Here is a 19,053-nt window from a genome sequence, read left to right as displayed (position 1 = left end):
GATTCAAATATGTTCTAATTTGCCTTTTCAATCAATGATCCAACAAGATCAGTCATGGGCTCTAATTACTCTTTGGTGGTTTAACCTCATATTCTGCATGACATGGTTCAATTAAGATTTGAACGAAAACCATTAGATCATCCTTGAAAGATTTTTTCGAAGAAAGGTGCACTGAATCGTTGACGACGACGATGTCAACGCGTAGCATCCATTTCTTCAAGGTGTACGTATGTCGTCCATTGAGCCGAGGTGAACTAATACAAAACGGCCAATATAGAGCGGTACCTGACGGCATATACCCGAGCCTCGATTGAACTTGACAGGATGAAGGTCCGATTCTCGCCCACTGTCGACTCCAGGTAAGATATAAACGTATATAAGCGAAAGTATCTTTCGTGTTTTAGAATAAAATAACGGAATATAATTTTCCCAACTTTAATAGTTTCTTTTTTCACAAGGCACTAGCGTCAACCGATTAATTCTAGTCAGCTAGTTTTGGAAATTATTTTCCGCGGTCGGGAACCGAAATGACTTTTATGGCAATTGCGAGCGGTTTGCCTACCTAACCCGTAATAATGTAGGACATGATGTAGTGAAAACATTTAAGCATTTTAGGTTGCATGATGCGGCGTCGGTAAAGTGACTACAGAAAGTAAATCATACGTCTACTTAATCCATTTCATCTATGTATGTTTTACCTGTATAGTTTTTTTTTTCAAATAGTTTCTGATTGCGATTTTAACAACTTTCAATTAATCATATTTCAAATTGGGCACTTAATCCCTGCCGGTGCGTATGATATTCTCGCTCATTCGTCAGCTATTTGCGCTACCGTGCTTACTCGGGAAGTGCTGCACTCTACTGACCATACTAAAAACTATCAAGTTTTCGCGCCCTCACTGATTAATACTCTGAAATACGCAAGAACAAATTTCTGATGGTTAATGCAGCATAGCAGCTCACTTACTCTTGAAAACTATGTTGCATTTTTTTCTGACGATCATTTCGATGTTCTATTGTGAATTGGCGGAAATAGAGGCCGAGTTGTTTTTAATCTGCAGTTTCACTGGGTAAAGCTGTCCCAATATGATTTCCAATGAATATGTGTTTATTGATATGATCATCATCAACCAAAAATCTCTGTTGTGATGGCCTGGGTGACGTTTAATGAGAACAAAAATCTCTGGTTTGGTCCGGTTTCAATAGTGACACACGATCTGACATTCAACCAGCTGTGCCGTACTCACGCAGACGTAGGTCTATATACTTAAAGATTTCATTGTTCTTGACAAACTCCATTTTATGAATGGCAAAAAATATCTAATGAAGTTCGTGCGTACTTGCCGGGATGGCAAGTCGAAGCTCGCATCTGATTGGCCTTCAACGGGGATCGTCAGAAAAATTGATTATGCGAGCGTACAAGGTTACTACCCGCCATTCATGCACTTTTCCCCCCAAAAGGTCATGTACTTTTTTGCAATATCGATAATTTCAGCCACGAGACCGCGTCTTTTGTTATTGACAGTTAGCGTCACTCTCCGACGCAGGACGCTCGTCTTTTTGAAATATCATGAAATAATAAATAAAAAGAATAGAAAAGTGTCAAAAATTTATTTCATGTCGCTGTAGGATAACATGAAAATAGTACCGCGATTTTTGAGGTAAGCGTTTAAAATCGTTAATTCAGTCGATGATTAGAGCCTCGATTGCGTGGGAGGTTTTGACGAATTGGCGCGCGAGTTTTCTCGATACTATATATAATTGAAATAGATCTTGGCTTACCGTTTCCATTTCATCGGTATTATTCAATCATCTTTAATTAGTCAATCCGTGAATTTTCTATATTTCATTAAATAATTTGATACAGATGAAAATAATCAGACTTCTTGGCAGGGGTCATGTTATGAATCGCATGGTTAGATAGGATATTCGAATACGTTGTAAGGCATTCTGTTTGGTTGTTTGGGTGGGTTTTTCCGATTGCCACAAAAAAATCCAATGCTTAAAAATCGAATCGAATCTTTTTTTTTATGGGGTTAAAATTGTCAACCATTCAAATCATTAGACGAATAGAATAACGTTGGAAACGGTGCTGTAGTGTACAATAAATTGATGCTCGTGCCCCAGCTGTTCGCTCGATCACTAGTGAATCACACCCGGCCTTTCTAAACGACTACCATTACTGACGACACTACCCCGCCGGTATGAATGAAAATGTAGCATTGTGCCGTGTATACTACATCAGTGATGTCATCATAATAATGACTGAGATCACGTGGCCGTTCGCTCTGTTGATTGGCCGAAGCTAGAAATAATTTACATGAGAAATATCAATGTACCGGACGAGCTTTGCCTCGCATTTCACCATTTCGGATTAAAAAGCGAATGTCAGTCAGCGAACCGAATCGAATTAACTTAATCTGACTGTTTTACTCCACAATCTCGAAAAAACTGCGCCTTATTTCCAACATACTTGAAAATTGATTTGCATAATGAAGTTCGGTACTACTTCCCTCGGTACAGGATTGCCTCGGATATATCGGTGCGCGGCGACTAACCACCTTGCTTATTTCGCCCGATGAAATCAAAACGGTATTACGACTTGACTAAGACAGGAAAATAAAACTTACTTGCTGATATTGGGTTGCCGTTAGCTTTAGAGTGTCGAAAATCATTTCGGTCGATTTTCTTCGTGCGAGGACTATTTTTTAGGTCGCCGGTATCGGTGTAGGCGCACACCGGTTGCTATTCCCATGTATTGGCGCTGTGTTTGCCCAGCTCTATTTTACTCCTCGGATTTTACACTTCTTCTCGTTGTTGTGGACGATTTCGACTCGGAAATACGACGAAATGCACGCACATGATTGAAAATGAAATCATGACAGATTATAATCAGTAAGTATAGCGCTGGATACGACGAGGAATAAGTGCAGATTTGAAGCTGTTTGCTCGTGGTGGTGCTCACAGTTTTTGAATCAATGGCCCCGTGTGTGTCTATCGGTGCTAGAGCAGTCAGAATGATTCGTCGGCCTTATTTTCGCTCGTTTTGACGTCTTCCCGAAAAAAACAACGGCTATCATTCGACGTAGAATGTCGTCGGGATAGGCGTGGATATTAAATTTAGCGTTTGTTTGATTGTGGAAGTGTGTATGAGCTGGCGAAACGTCTTCAGATGTGCGTGTGTGTAATAAATTTGTGTCGGCCATTTTCTGGCCAGTGTCATGACGTTCATTCATAAAACTACACAGGCTTGGCTGCCTGCGTTGATTCATGAAATCTCAATTTTCTCGATTCTCTTAGTCGTGAGCTGTGTGTTTCTTCTAAGAAAATTAATAAAACTGTATTTCAATGCAATCAACCAGTGTTCATTAACAGCCCTTTCTTTCTACTACCTTACCGTTATCTAAGACTATTCTCAGCAGCGGTAAGGCCTACAACTAGTTAACGTACAACACTAGACTGGCCTTCGTAGGAGTCGTTGACCAAAATATTTTCTTGGTGATATTTCTCTTGAATTACCAATATTAACCTACTGGCTAGGAGTTTTGATGACGGTGTTGTTGACATCGGCTAGGCCTACATGTTGATCTAATGAAATTAGCATGTACCGAAGTAGGCCTAATAAGATGGTGTTGGTTTAATCAGGAACATGTAGGTAGGCGGTTGCATGGATAGCAATTTGTTGATGAATGATAAGTCGGTTTAATATCTACTTCATTATGACCTTGAGCGGCTTCGCGCTCACAATCTCAGTGCAATATTTTTCCGGTAATAATCGAGTGCTCTCCGTTATTACTGCTGATGCATTTTGTACAAATTCGTTGGTTTGTAACCTATCGTTCTTCGTCGTTTTACAGTATAATATTCAGTCGCCCATTCAATATATGTCCCTTATCGGAGTTGCTTATTGTAGCCATTATTATAAGTAAGCCTAGGAGAAAGACGTTTTCATTCATGAATTCATGACTTGTTTCTTTGTGAAATGGATTTTCTGTCATGTGACTATGAAACGAGTAGTTATTCTTAAATTGCGAACGGTTTCGTGAAGGTAGAGTTGCCCCGATTGAAGTAATCGTACCGCAACCTGTTGCACCAGTAAATGTCTATTTAAAACGTTTTTTTATATTTTCTAGAGTACTGTTTCAAAACGCTACTAGATATGCTGTAACAATGAAGTATTTCTTATGACGTTTAAAGTTTTGTTGACCTGTTTTTGACTGAATGTAATCAGCATTATTATTTGGTCTTTATCTATCAATCGCGAAATGGTTATTTCTGTGTACCTAGTATAGTCATAATTCTGGTGCGATCAATTCCGTTTATTTGCTTTAGGCCTAGCGATTATAACGATTCAAACCAAATGAGGGTTTAACTTTATCAGAAAGGTCAAAGCAGGAGAGAGCTCTACATTTTGTTTGATTCATTTCTGAAGTCAATGAACTGAGACCAGCTGTCACGGTCGACGTTTCACCCGTACTCTTTAGATTTAATTAACCTCAAAATCTAATGTAATTCGGTGATGATGCTCGATTTATTACATGTGTCACGTTGTATTGCGAACTGTCTAGTAGCCTCTATACCCACCTGTTCATAGGCCTGCCCACCGTCTCCGCAGTTTGCAACCTTTTACCTGAATAACCGTTAAGAAAAATATGTATGGGATTCTCTCTTACTTTAGCTTTCTTTCTACGATACTGAAAAGCATTAAGCAGCAAAATAGATCAGAAGCACATGTGTATGAATGGAATTCTACCTTCATTCAACACTCAGAGCTAACCCTGTACCTGGGTGACTTGAGTTCCCACTCGGCTCTGCTGCTTCGTTTGCCCATCATCTATCCTGGCACTGAAATATACATTACTGCCTCTTCTGAACACAGTTAAACATTAAACTCTTTTCTTTGCCGAGGTTGAGGTTAATTTTTCACAGTTAGCCGGAAACCATCGTGATAGATAGGGCTGTTAAAATGTTTATTCTCGAAGATGTGGCGGCTCTGTCGGTTTCATTTCTTCGTCGTGATTTTAGAAATATATTTTAGATGGATGAACGCGAAGTGCTCTAAGAGCATTGGTCTAGAAAATCGAGAAAAATCATCTCGGAAGCAGTTCAACGCTATTCTGCCTAGGTCTATATACACATTTATATTAACACGTGTCTAGAAGTAGAAAAGAGTATAGGCCAAATGAAATATACTGCTTACATTGTAGCGAATTGGGTCATGCAGGATGTACCCTCTTTATGTTCTCTTGAGTTGTATTGTTAGTACAGGTCTGCTTCCACTGGTGTCGTCTATCTGTCAACTTTCTATTTGTCCCTATCCGGTGCACTGCACCCATACACCCCCTATTTAAGGAGAGAATGTTAATGCGTTCCAAGTAAGTAAAAAAAACCGCAATTTCATAGCCGCCCGTGTGTTTGTACGTAAACTTGGCTTAATCTGTTCTAAATGATCCTGATCTTCTAATTACATTCCTGTGGTTTGGCGATGATTCAGATCCTCCTGTGGCTCGGGCTCGTGTAAGTCAGTAAGTTGCCGTGCAGGTGGCTGCCACCCCTGGATTGTTAAATCTAAAATCATCGAAAACTGAACATTTGGATGCATGTATCTAGGTCAGGCGTCTCTCTCAAGCATCGCCCTGGTTAGGCTACATAGATGTGTTGTTGAGAACGAGCCAGTATATGCAATTTGGCTTAGTTCACATCGGAAAATATATTGAAACTTGTTGCTTAATGGTTGAATCGTGCGGTTTACTTATACTGGGAATGCCAAGTTCTATCACTTGTTATTTACATGCTGAGGATAGTCTGGAAAGATCGTTTTTTCCACAGTCCTCCACATAGGCTGACTTTATGAGCCAATACTGCCATAGTCAGATCGGACCCTTGATCTTAACTTCAGGTCTTGTCATTTCAATATTTAATTGAATTTTATCGGAACAGATGTTCGAGCAATAAAACGCGTTTTTGAGTGCACAGTTATTCCAGGAAAATATGATGCAATCGATTGTTTTATCTATCTATTTATTAAGTGGCAGTGCCTCGAATGTTTGTTTAAATACCCATCGATTTTTTTTAAAATACTTTGTTTCAAAAAATAGAAGGTCGTCGTTTGATTTTGATATTTGTTTCATTATTGACTCAGATCGCCTGCGGCAAATAGACAGAATTATTCCGATTGGAGGTCGAATGATTAAGAGGACGTGTAAATTGTCGTACAGCTGGTCATTCATCTGAGGCATTTATTCAACTTTTGCTTTTTGCTGTTTATTTCAGTGATGACACACTTGTGCAGGTGAAAGCACAAGTCATGACGAGAGATGATGAAATCGTAGGCTGGGTGCCGATGGGTGGCGGCGGCCTCAGTAAAGTCGGCCTGAAAAAGCGGGTTTGTTCAATCGGGGATGGGGATATCAAGCACGACTACCTGATCTACGGTCAGAGGATGTGTGATAACACGGTAAGTCCTGGTAAAAGTGACAAGGCCCCTGCGACCCCTTGATTCACTAAAAACTCCTAAAAACAGAAAAGGTGCTCGAAACTCCTTTAAAAGCTCCTTTAATTTTGAGAAATAGGCTCGCGTTGTACGCAGGCTATGCCAGAATCGATACAGTTAGAACCAGGATCTTTTTGTTACCCTATTAGATGCGGTTACCGAATTAGAAATTGAGTTCAGTAGTCAAGGATGAAAATTAGTTAATAAAACCACTGAAGTAACAGTTTACCGAGATAAGCAGTCTGATATAGGACTAATGAAATTGGGAAATAAAAGAGCGATGCAGATGCTTCCTTGAAGTATGAAATTTTCTCCGTGAAAACTCCTTATTACGTAGATATGAGAACTCTGATACATTTTTGGCCTTTTAGAACTTAAGATATAGGGAAAAATTTGCTTTGTATTATGTGTTCAAGTTTTTTAATAGTTTCCGTCATCTGTTTGGTGCAAAAAGATTGGACCTAAATCAGAGTTTTTACCATAGTTGTGACAGTCACAACGTTTTTTACTGTTGTCTTTGTGTATCTATAAGGACGTGTAAAATATATGTATGGACAGAATTCACAGAAAGACAGACAATGTCAGGTCTTTGTTTGGAGTGAACTGAACACACATGGCAATAAAGCTGTTTCTCCACATTAAATCAATTAGCTATTACAATTCCATGAAACGCACTGGCAGCAGTTTTGTAATTTTTCACCTTGACCCATTCTTATGCTTCGATATGAAGTTTATCGTGTTTACAATTCATTAACTTGTGCGATAATGTAATTGATGATTTAAGAAATTGCTTGTTGCATTCTCATTCGCTCTATTATAGCTCTATATTGTAGCTTCCAATATGCTTTGCTACCTACTGTACATGTAACTGATGACATGTATTACTCCTTCCCCAATCTATGAATAATTTTTTTTTTGGTATTATACAAACATATAGGCCAAAGCTATTATCCAATGTAATGGCCACCACGCTGGATCTTGGTAATTGATACAAATTTCAGCCGTGAAGAAATAGCATTCAGGCTCAATTATCCACTCTCAAGAGTGCTGTATAAATTGTTGATTGACCTAGGTCACTGTAATACAGTGGTGCGCTGGCCTAATCAGTGTCACACCATATTCTCCATAAATGGGACTGTGTTTAAATCTGGATTGTATTAGTTACGCTGTTAATCAAATTGCCGTAGCGCAAACAAAATCCATTATGAACACCCCGGCGTAGTTAAGTTAAATTCAGGGAGTTTTAGACTTGATTATGAATAAAAGGCCTATAAATGATATTAAAGCAATGATATTAACGGTCCTCTATTATTTTGTCGCCTTGTAACTTGGTGAATAACTCAGGAGCTAAGAACTAAAGTGTTCTTACTTTACTGCATCATAAAATGAAATTTATTAGGCACTAGATACATGAACAGTTTCTTGTTTCAGAATATAAATTCCGGAATCTTGGATTGTAGCAAATTCAACAGTATATATGATGTTTTTTACATGTAACATAAAACATAGCCGAGGTTATACAGTCCGTGCATTATGCTGTATATACACTGGGTTACATTATATGAAAAAATGTTAATCTTTTGAGGATTTCCAGCTTTAACCTTGGCTGCCTGCCAGTAGGCTACATGTTGTTAAAAGTTTGCGAAGTCAGGAAAGTGTTATATAGTTGAAATCTAAAGACCCTCTAGTACCTTTATCGATATCGTGGAAATATGCAATAAAAAAACTGCAACACTTTATCATACATTATCGCTTAATATTCCATGAGTGAAATTTTTTAAAATGAAGATATGGTGGAATTATCAGCCCCCCCCCCCTAAAAAAAACCAACAGTCACGCACGCTTCATCTCTGGCAACTATTGTTTTGTTTTAGATCGTTTTGAACTGTCCTCTCAAAAAGGACGTCCAATATACGAAGGCGACCCCTACGTTCCATCATTGGCGGACCGAGGATAAAAAGTTTGGTCTGACGTTCCAGAATACGGCTGATGCTAAGGCTTTTGAAAGAGGAATTCGACGGGCAATCGAAGATTTACTAGAAGGTCAGTAGACGCGGTTCATCTGCAATCATCAGAGTCGGGACTGGGTGGCCACTTACCTGGCAATCAGGGAAATTTCTTATCTTTAAAAAAGTATGGGAATAGTCAGGGGATTGCTAGATCGGGCGTTACATAATCAAACAGTTTCCGTCTATGACTTGCGTATATTTGACTGTGTTAATTGATTAGATTCTTATAGCAAGCAGATCAAGTCGGTGAAAAAACGTTCATCTCGGGAAAGTCAGGGGAAAGCAAGTCTAATAGCTGGCCACATTTTTGGGACACTCGTGACTTGGTCATTTTGTCTGGCATAGTTTTCTTGCAGCGGTTACTTAACCAAGCTTGAGCTTTTGTTGGCTATTTGTTCATTTGCCTCTTGAAATTCAGTTGTTTTTACCAGTGAAGTAATTGGTATAGCATTCGATTCAGTTAGTGAGAGCGTGGTTGATAGCTGAATGTTAAATGTTTGCCTTCAGTTCAGTCTGCAGGATTGAGGCTACGCGTTTTACTTAGAAGAAGAATGACGAGGGTCTTTTTGAGAGATTGAGAAGTATCTTTTAAGAAAGATAACTGATACTTGATGTGTTATTACCAGTACTAAGTGTTTTTAGTATTCGGGATGTGCTTCAAGGTGCCACAGGACTGCTGTATCTATTTCGTGCAGGGTTCCTACAGTCCTTCAAATCCCTTAAATTCCAAGATTCCATTTTGAGGGTACAAAAACCCTCAGATTCTGAGTTTTTAGCCCATGGGCCCTCAAATTCCGAGAAATGTGCCTTAGAAAATCTTTTTAATTGCGTAGTTTTTAAGAACAATTCGTTTCAAACAAGGTGACAATTTCAAGGATTTAGCCCTTCAAAAGTCCTAGATCCCTCCTATTTATTCAGCAGTTGAGAAACAGTAACTTGAAGTTCGTAGTTAATCTTAAAATGCCCGTCAAATTTCGGTGGTTATAACCCTCAAAGCCCCTCGAATAACCCTTAAATTTGAAAGTTGCAGTTCTGTATGTACCCTGCGCTATGTATACTGCATTCTAGGGAAGTATTTGAAACCTTCCGATGAACTGTTTCAAATCCGTATATGATTGTATACTGCGGTAACCTTACGTTTGGATCATCAGCATCTTGCCCCAACAAAGACTTACCGTCGTATTATCATAAGCGTGTGTGAGCTGGAAGACTTTCTTCCGCGCAAGTATGCCATAAAAATAGTGACACAGCCGAGACACTGTGTGTATATACTGCTGAAATGTGCAGCCCGGAATTCGCTGTAAAAACACAAGTTACCCATATCGATATTTGGCTTTGTACTGCTCATAGAAATATCTGTAAACGTGCGCTTGTTTTCATGGGCCTCGTATTTCACATCTTGGCTTTCTTTCCGTTAGGCCAATTCCAAGAATTTAGATATGATGTAGGCCTTCATAAGCATGGGACGATAAAGCCTGAGTACTATCTGTTGTGTATGTGGTTATTATCGATCTCGGGTTCTCCCTTGCTTCTAAGTAAGCATTTTAAGGCATAAAATCTTGCACCCTTATTGTTGCCATCTTATTGAGAAGACCTGTGCACAATTGGTCTCTGGTCAATCCCATCATTTTAGCCTTTTTCTGTCTGGCTCAACGGACAAGACCAGACATCCAGGTCTTTACATTTCAAGATATGATAGCTTGTCTTTATCACATTGAAGTGGGTAAATATTTATGGTTTGGTCAGTTTGTTTGCATTTTTTGTCAGATGAACCACTTGAGAGTCGAACATTCAAGTTTTTAGTGTTGTTAACCTGTTGACCTAAGAATCTATAGGTACAGGTCATGACTTTTCAAAAAGTTTAAATTCGTCTTAGCAAATTGTCTAGACTTTGAAAACTTTATGAAAACGGCAGAAACCAGTGGCGTTTGCGTCAGAATTAAAAGTCAGCTGATCATAGAATGTTTGTTTTTCCGGAGCCTTTATTTCGAACAGTTTTTTTTCTCCGCATAGGTAGGAATTAAAATAAAGGTACTTAAAAGCAAACATATGTATATAACGAATATATATGTATGTGTGTGTGTGCCTGGTATTGAATGTTTACTGCAGGTGAACCAAAGCATGAATGTATATTCACAGAAGAATTAGACCATTATCCAGCGCTATGGGTATGACTATGAAAATGTCTTAATGCCAATCCCTTCTCTCAGGGAGTTGAATGCGAAGAGAAGCCATTGATCAAACATATACATGCTCCAGTTCATTCAACATGCCATCGCTACGAGCTCATTCAGTAACATGGGATTGATTTGATTCCGCAGGATTTAAATATCGATGTACACTTGGCGAAATGTGTGTATATGTATGTATGTATATATATATATATATATATATATATATATATATATATATATATATATATATGGAACCAACATCAATACACTCCCTTTCCTGATCAACATCACATCATCTCGCATAAAATATGCAAGTAGGCCAATGCTGGCTCTAAGAAGATAATTATTATGAACGGTGGATGATTGAATATTCATTGATAGTCTATCCTGTGAGCTAGCTGGGTAGGCTCAGCCTTCTTGGTGGCTAGCTACAGCGCTTGGATATCATACCATCCACCCACGCATCGCCCGTCGATCAATATCCATCCGTTCAGCTAGCTTTGAACTGTAATAAGAAAATGTACATGGTGGTGGCCGTGTTGGAGTATGTGTATAGATGATGCCAGCGCTTGGGAGCCAGTATGTTGTCATTTTATATCGCGTCGGTGCTGTGTGGTTTTCATATGTATAAACTGTATACATGCTAACGCTACCGAAGATATAACCTTCATTGTGTCATTGCTGCAGCAACTACTGATGAATGAATGAATGAATGAATGCGTGCTGGTGATGATCTGATTTCATATTGGTGTACTTATTGAACAGTGGTGGCTTGTTCCATTCCCATTCAGTCGCAGTCAACCTAGTTCACCATGTGCATTAACTCCTGCGTTATGTGCATATAGATATCTTATGTCAATTTCGTCCAATCTTTTTATTGAATTTTTTATTAACCTAATGACTTGATCCTTATAGAATCGTTTTAGTGCGAACAAGGCAGAAACTTAGGTGACGCTAAGTGTAACCATGATAACTGCGTTGTTACCTAGTATAGCCTTTTGTTTTACTAGTTCGGAAACATTTATATCACTACTCTATTGCAAACTCTAAAGCAAGCAAAAACTCACAAAATTTATAACGTAACACATACATTGTAATTGTTTGATTGTGATGCCAATGTGGGGAATCCCTGGAGATTCCAAATAGAGAAGGAATCCCAAGGGAATTCCTCTAATGAGCTGTTCGTGCCCTTAAACTTAGAACCTATGCCTTTTTGTATTCTCGATTAATATGTGCTACATCTGTTCCCCACCCCAGTATAAAAATGGTTTCCTCATCCCAGAAAAAAAGACTTGTTGTCAGAACATAATGGCACCTGTTATTCTAAATAGAAGATGGATTAACAACAGTTGCATTGCATCAACAATCATTACCTGTAGAGTATCATCTGCAGCTTGGAAAATGAAATGATTTTCAGTCATGCATGAAATGCTCGGTTGCACGTCATCTAAACAGTATGCACATGCATTGATTTTGATGACTTGTTTGTGATGGAAGTGATAAGGCCAATGACTGGTGGAGCTAACCGTGACTTCCAGAATGTTGGCACAGCCAACGATTTGACAGACAAAAAGTTGCATAAAAACGTCAACATGTGGCTGACACTATCTTCCTATATTGAGGTCATAGATATATATCAGTAGTCTTGTTCTAGATATTTTTGTTTGTAGTGTGCCTAACATAGTCAGCAATGCCAGATCGGTAATTAACCCCTTTCCCTCCCTATGCTTTCAGGTTCAACCTGCATTCATATCTAATATTTTTTTTAAATATATATATTTTATAGGATCGCCTGAATCGAGTCAACAGCCAGACCTCGATATGGGAGAAGGAGAGGATGATGTTTTTGTGGTAAGTATATTGCAGCAGAATAAGAAAAAACATTTGCTTCAAAAACATTAGGTATTAAGCTTTCAAACCATTTTTTCAATGATGATATATGATTAGATTGTGTAACCATTCATTTATGTTGCCAAGAATTGAACTGAATGACTAGCTGTGATAAGCAGGGGTTACTATTCTAAGCATTGTTATTGCCCTACATAATTATTGATATTATCTAGTTGTCTTTCTCCCAGGAACCATTTCAAAGATTTTGAGATCTATCGCTGTTATTGCTACAGTTTTTATCCAGATGTTAATGTGCACTTATGATTTCCAGGCAAATTCATTAATCCCTCAAAAGACATTTTCATATGATTTTGAAAGACATTTTAGGGGGTACCGGTATCTCTTGATAATAACTTTTGAAGATAAATCACTTAAGAAGTTTTTCGTTCTTTTATTTTGCAGCAGTTGGATTTGCCTCTAGGTAGGAAGGATTCGAGTAGCCAGTCGAATAGTACAACCAGTACGACGACAAGTTCACCAACACCGCAATCGCCTGCTGTTTCGATTCATGGAGTTATGCAGGAACCTTACGGACCATTTATCTCTCGTCCACCCCATCTACACTGGATAACATTTACGCCCAATCGGAACTCTACAAATGTGATGAAACAATCACCGAGCAGTGAAAACGGCAAATCAATTAGTAGCGAAAGTAAGGAGGATAATATGTGGCCAAAATCATCAGATAAAACCCAATCAGATGAAATCGATAATCGGGCGACCGATTGCTATGTGACATTTGACACTAAAACTCGGCCATCATCTAACAATGACTACAGCTATCCTTCCATGGACTCGATCACTAAACCCGCTTCGCGGCGGGACAGTAGTAGTTCAATAAAGAAAACACAAATAGAGACTCTACATCCTCCATTGCCACTCAGAAAGCCAAGGCCGCGTAAGGATAAGGACAGTAAACACCATAAAGCCGACAAACAATCGAAGTACCTTTTGACGAAAAAGCACGCGCGCTGCGCGTACTGTCAGAAAATGTTTTCAGTGTCGTCTGAAACGTCTCGTGGATTATGCGAAGACGCGCCGGATAAGATGCACGACGTTATTGAACGCGTATCATGCATATGCTGTGCGCGAGCTATGCTGTATCACTGCATGGCTGATGCCGACGGTGACTATGGACATCCTTGTGTATGCGACTCTTCGGACGAATCAAACTGTAAGAAATGGACAGCACTGACTATATTGTCCTTTATCGTTCCCTGTCTGTGGTGCTATTGGCCACTAACGGCATGCCATCGTTGTGGTGTTGCATGTGGCTGCTGTGGTGGCCGGCACAAAGCGGCCTAATTCTAGAAAAAGAATGTAATGGCATATGATTATTATTATAACGATTTCAAAGAAACGTGTCTAGTGAAATATGTATGGTGGTCTGGTTGGAGGTCGTAAGGGTCAGGACGCGATGATGATCTATTGATCCAGCAGTGCGTGTATGCGAAGAAAACATGTTATTGGTCAGCTTGATATCTATTTGTTGCGCGTACTTGTAGCTATCTCCACAAGAGTGTTTTAGAACGATGCTCCCGTCTGGTAGGCCGATGCTCCCGTCTGGTAGGCCGGCGCGGTGATTTACTCAATTCAGACAGCTGCAACTGATTGTTCGCTGGTGTGTTCGGTTGAAAAATTTTACCCCAGTGAAAGTGAATAACCCCTGCGTTCAGGTGGTTGTGAACAAGTTGTAGTAAGGAGTGAAGATTGAGCGAGGTTAGCCATGCATACGTGTTGTTAACATGTTTTTTCTTTCTTTTGAAAAAGAATGAATCAAAATTTGTATCTAAAACAGACCGTAAATTTGGTTCAATTATTTGTTTCGAAGTCACTGGGTATTCATTTTAAGTGTTGGTGCCATTTAACTTAATTTTCTCTGTAATAATACGGAGATCGAGCTCGTTGTGCATGGCTGGCTTTAGTGAATAAAATGCCCGAGGTTTTGGCTACAGTGGCGAACAAATGAAATTGTGTACCATGTGTCAGTTAACCACATTAAAAAGGAAGGGATCTGTACATTATCATTATTTCTAATAAGGGTTGATGTGTAAGTATAGCTCTCGGTGAAATAACAGTTTTTAAATAGCGCCAAGTGAGCCAATTTTCTGAAATTGAAAAAAATGTGTCACTCTTATCGTGTTTGTGTGGTCTGTTGCCTAGTAATGGAAGAAGCAACTCTAAAAAAATGTATTACATACTTAGAATTTCTAAAGAAATAAAACATTGGTGGTTTCTTTTTCAAAAAATAATTATAATGGGAAAATATCATATATTCAGAGGAATGAAATGAAAATATATATAGATATATGAGGATTTAATTTATATATACAGTATAGATAGATTGAATGTACTATGTACGCAATGAGTAACTGTGAAGTTAGTGTACCCATAGTCAATTCGAGGTAGAGCTTAAATCAATTTTAAGATTTTAAAAAGAAAAATATGTTTAATAATATATATGAAATTAATTATAGCATTGATGAATTAATTGAAGACAACAGGCCACACGCGAACTTTGTACATACCTTAAATGGAGTGCTCTTTTCTAAACAATCCCATTGCACTTATGTGTGAGTATGTGTGTGAAAAAAATATATATATATATATGTATATGTATATATATATATATTTCTGATGATATGATGGAGGACTGCATCAGTGACTGAGTGCCTGCCCGATGCATATGCGTGAATGTTCTGTAGCTTCCCCGGGCTGTCAGACTACCATAGTATTTTTAATCAGTGTATGGCTTTGGCATTTACATGACGTCGTCAAATTGTACAAAACGAAAAAATAATAAGCGGTTAATAATGATATATCATTAATTATTGAAAAAACTACTACTATTAATTATTATTGATATTATTAATTGAAAGTAGTTTCCGATTAATGATAATATTAATGGTACAAAATAACAATGGAATTTTTTTTGGTGTCTGCCTTTTTTATACATGTACTGTCATAAATCGAATTCAGAATCCTGTGATGGATGAACGCTTGTTGTATAGACAAATACTAGGTAAATGCACGCAAAGCTGTCGACAATATTTCTTACCGTATGAACGTTGAGTTTGGTCCGATTTCGAATTCTTGATTGGCATATGTTTGAGCACAATTGGATTTCAGGAAATGCCAAATTTTTAAGCATCCATTTTGGAACTGGCATTTTGGCATTATTCATCATTAACCAGACTGAATTCGTTTTCTAAATCTTTCACCTGACAATATAGAGCCTCGCGGTCATCGTTGTTTGTTTTTTTCTTCGGAACAGATACGCATCCTGCATCCGTCATTCATTAAATCGTTAAATCTCTAAGTGCTTGTGTAAATAAGAACAACGTTTCTTCTTTTTTTTTTCAAATTTTTTCCTTTTCTACCACTGCTTCTAAACTCTGACCTATCCGTATATGAATCGTGCCAAATTAACTGTGTAACAATGTATAGCTGTCTATCTTTAATTCAGGGGAGGAAAACTATCATCAGTTCATTGTATCAATAATGATAAGTCATTGTTTATGGATTTTCTTTTTGTCGGCATTTTTGTGTAGCGTTCAGTGATTTCTGTATTGTCTTTTGGGCGGATGAGGCCCACGACAGCGTAAATAACCTGTTCCCTCAAAGTCGGCCCAGGTTTACCCTTGACATCAGTGCACTTATCGCCTCAATCCTACCGGTACACGATAAACTTGTTGTTTTCCTCTTGGTTTGATGAAGAACCTAACAAGTTCATCGTGATTAAAGACAGTTTCCGAGAATTCATAAATCGCCCCCCCCCCCCCCCCGCCCCTTGGATTATTAAGATGATGTGGTATCAATATTCAAATGATTGATTACTATTCAAACAAAACCATTATTTGTCAAGTTTAACCGGTGAAAATGAGTTGAACATTGTAGTACTTAATATGATATATCCTTATACTATTTAGATTTGTTTCTTACTTTTATCAACAGGAATTAACTGGCTAAAGCGGGGGGGGGGGGGGTGGCTTCATTCAACAACGACGATGATACAACTATTATTATTATTATTATTATTATTATTATGTTGATTTGGTTTTTATTTGTTTTTATGGTATGTGTACATTTTGTATGTCTCTTAAATGATGATATTTAAAGGTAATGCATACTTATGCATGTATATGTAAAATGATGCCTTTTATATATTAGAAAACCATTCAGCAGTGTTTAAATCATGATCATAACACCTTAGCTCTTTAACATGTATTGCGTTAGGTTAATCAAATCTTTTTGCCGTTGTTGCAGCACAAGAATAGATATCAGTAGTACATGTAGGACATAGAGAATTCATAAATCTCTATTACGCAACTCAATTTTTGATAGTTTGAATTGTTTGAAAGATTTCACAGTATTGACCACGAGCTTCACCTATGAATTTGTTTACATGAGATAGGGGATGCTCCTATCATTTCGTACATTCATTACGAAAGTCGTAAGTCGTAATTCATTCATGATAACACATCTATTTAGTTCAAGTAGCCATACGATGAACTTTGCCTCAACAGGTTCCTAACAAATGAATTTCCTCTCCGAAGTGAAATCAAAATTATTATATTTCGTTCATTAGTTCTGATAGCATTTTTGAAGCTCAGAATAATTTGATGTAAGTTTTCGTCGTTGACACTTGAATTCAGAATTATGCATGGTGGATACAAGTCTTTTCCCATCGCTTAATAATAAGGTGAAAATGTATCGGCTGTGTATACACGGAACCATCATCGGAGAGCTCTGTATGAAAAACAGAGAGAGAGAGAGAGAGAGAGCACTTTCACTGCTTAGAGATCTCTGTACTGTTCACTGGCTAATGTATGCAATCAATACATGAATGAAGTCTTCTCAAGCTTGGCTGGCGAACAACCATCTTGTGATGCAATATAGCACTTAAACGTGGTGTGCCTCTTTTATTTTCACGGCTGTTGTATACGTATATATAAATATTTTTCCGGTTCTTCTTCGGTAGATTGGTAGATTAAATGACTTCTGATTGCCGCCGCTGCTGTTTCTTGGAAACTCAGTTCCCAAAAGTTGACTGTTTCACTCATGTAACCGCAGAGCCGTGTTATAGAAACCACCACGTTGTATTTCCAGGTATCTTGATCTACTGATTATAAATGATACGTAGGGAAGGGTGTTAGTAATTTCAAAGACAGAGCTAATACTTTCTTTCACAGTCTAAATCCGTTGATCGTGGGTTTGTTTGGTCTACCGACATTTTGATTATGAATTGACATTGACGGTTTATGAGTGGTAGCGAGATGAAATTTCTGAACATTTCCTTATTTGGAATCGGCAATGATCTTGGACATATTAGTCAACTTTATTCATAGTTTGTATTGATCTAAACAGTAAGGCATTTCATTTTCGTTCATTTTGTGTCCTTGCTATTTCGGTTTTACAGCGACCTGATGATGTACTAAAAATCTGAACGTCGTTAGTACAGATGCTCTCCGATGTCAAATCCGATTCAGGCCTATTTGGTTATGATTTTCATTGGGGTACAAATGGAATTATTTTGTTAAGTATTGGTATAAAAGAATTGCTTCGTTTTTACTGTGCTGCTTACATGTGTACTGATATGTTATTGCGATGTGCATTAGTTACTTTTCATCAAGGAATGATAACTAAAACTACACGCTTTATTTTCATCATGATTCCAATTATAATTATTATTATTACCGGTACCTGTAGCGTCATTTTTTACTTTGACTTTATAGGTGCTAATTGATTAGTAAATTGTTTAATAAGTGTGTAGTCATGTGATTATGAATGCCAAATTTTGTACACACCTCTTGTATATAAGTTCAACAGGTAGTCTCAATGCCGACACGCGCGGGAGTACTGTCGTTTTTCAATCAAGTATATAATGATAATAATAATGATAATAATAATAAAAATGATAATGATACGTTATAAGATAAAAATGAATAAATAAATAACAGAAAGAATGATATTTTTATGATCGTATATAGATAATATTAAACAAATTATTAAGATATTCATGTTGGACAACTCGAGTTATAATTGTGCTATGCAATATCTCTGGAGGTTTAAGTTGCTTTGCGTGTGCCATTTACCAACATAAAATCAGTCACCGAGTTTTTGTCAGCCTCACTTCATTCGTATTGATGTACCAACATCTATCTATATAGACCAAACAGCAATATGTTTACATAGCAAAATATTCCGGTGTAAGGTAGACAGTATATTGATTTCACTTTTGTCTTATTAATTTTTCGAAATATCTCACAACCAGTGTCTTTGCCGATGATATTGTAATAATATTCTCCGAATTCTAAATCAGATGTCGTTAAGTAAGTCGCATTCATTCAGCAACTAGCAACGAATAGAGGATTCTTGCGTTACTATTTTTGCGTCACTTTGGATAATGCAACGCAAGTAAAAGTCAATATCAACACGAAATATTTTTTCACTTTGATGCTGAATTTAATTTCAATCGCGCGTTTGT

General features: G+C 37.8%; 1 protein-coding gene across 2 annotated transcripts; it reads left to right on the top strand.

The window, feature by feature from the left end:
- Nucleotides 1–217: 217 nt before the first annotated feature.
- Nucleotides 218–15,149, top strand: LOC141901561 (sprouty-related, EVH1 domain-containing protein 2-like). Of its 2 annotated transcripts, none has more exons than XM_074788889.1 (5): nt 218–359; nt 6,274–6,457; nt 8,368–8,536; nt 12,463–12,527; nt 12,969–15,149. In XM_074788889.1, exons 1-5 carry the CDS (start codon nt 325–327, stop codon nt 13,869–13,871), a joined length of 1,356 nt encoding a protein of 451 aa, XP_074644990.1. In that variant the 5' UTR covers nt 218–324; the 3' UTR covers nt 13,872–15,149. The 2 variants fall into 2 exon arrangements, with proteins under 2 accessions (XP_074644990.1, XP_074644982.1); XM_074788881.1 differs by lacking the exon at nt 218–359 and adding an exon at nt 2,634–2,895.
- The last annotated feature ends 3,904 nt before the right edge of the window (nt 15,150–19,053 follow it).

This window comes from Tubulanus polymorphus, chromosome 1 (genome assembly GCF_964204645.1).
Source record: "Tubulanus polymorphus chromosome 1, tnTubPoly1.2, whole genome shotgun sequence".
NCBI classification, from domain to species: domain Eukaryota; kingdom Metazoa; phylum Nemertea; class Palaeonemertea; order Tubulaniformes; family Tubulanidae; genus Tubulanus; species Tubulanus polymorphus.
Note: the sequence above shows the minus strand (reverse complement) of the source record. Positions and strands in the feature narration are given on the sequence as shown.

Excerpts from the sequence above, each read along its gene's own strand:
- LOC141901561 (XM_074788889.1), top strand. The coding sequence starts at position 325 with ATGAAGGTCCGATTCTCGCCCACTGTCGACTCCAG. Across the intron at positions 6,458-8,367 it reads AGAGGATGTGTGATAACACG|ATCGTTTTGAACTGTCCTCT; the intron begins GTAAGTCCTGGT and ends GTTTTGTTTTAG. Across the intron at positions 8,537-12,462 it reads AATCGAAGATTTACTAGAAG|GATCGCCTGAATCGAGTCAA; the intron begins GTCAGTAGACGC and ends TATATTTTATAG.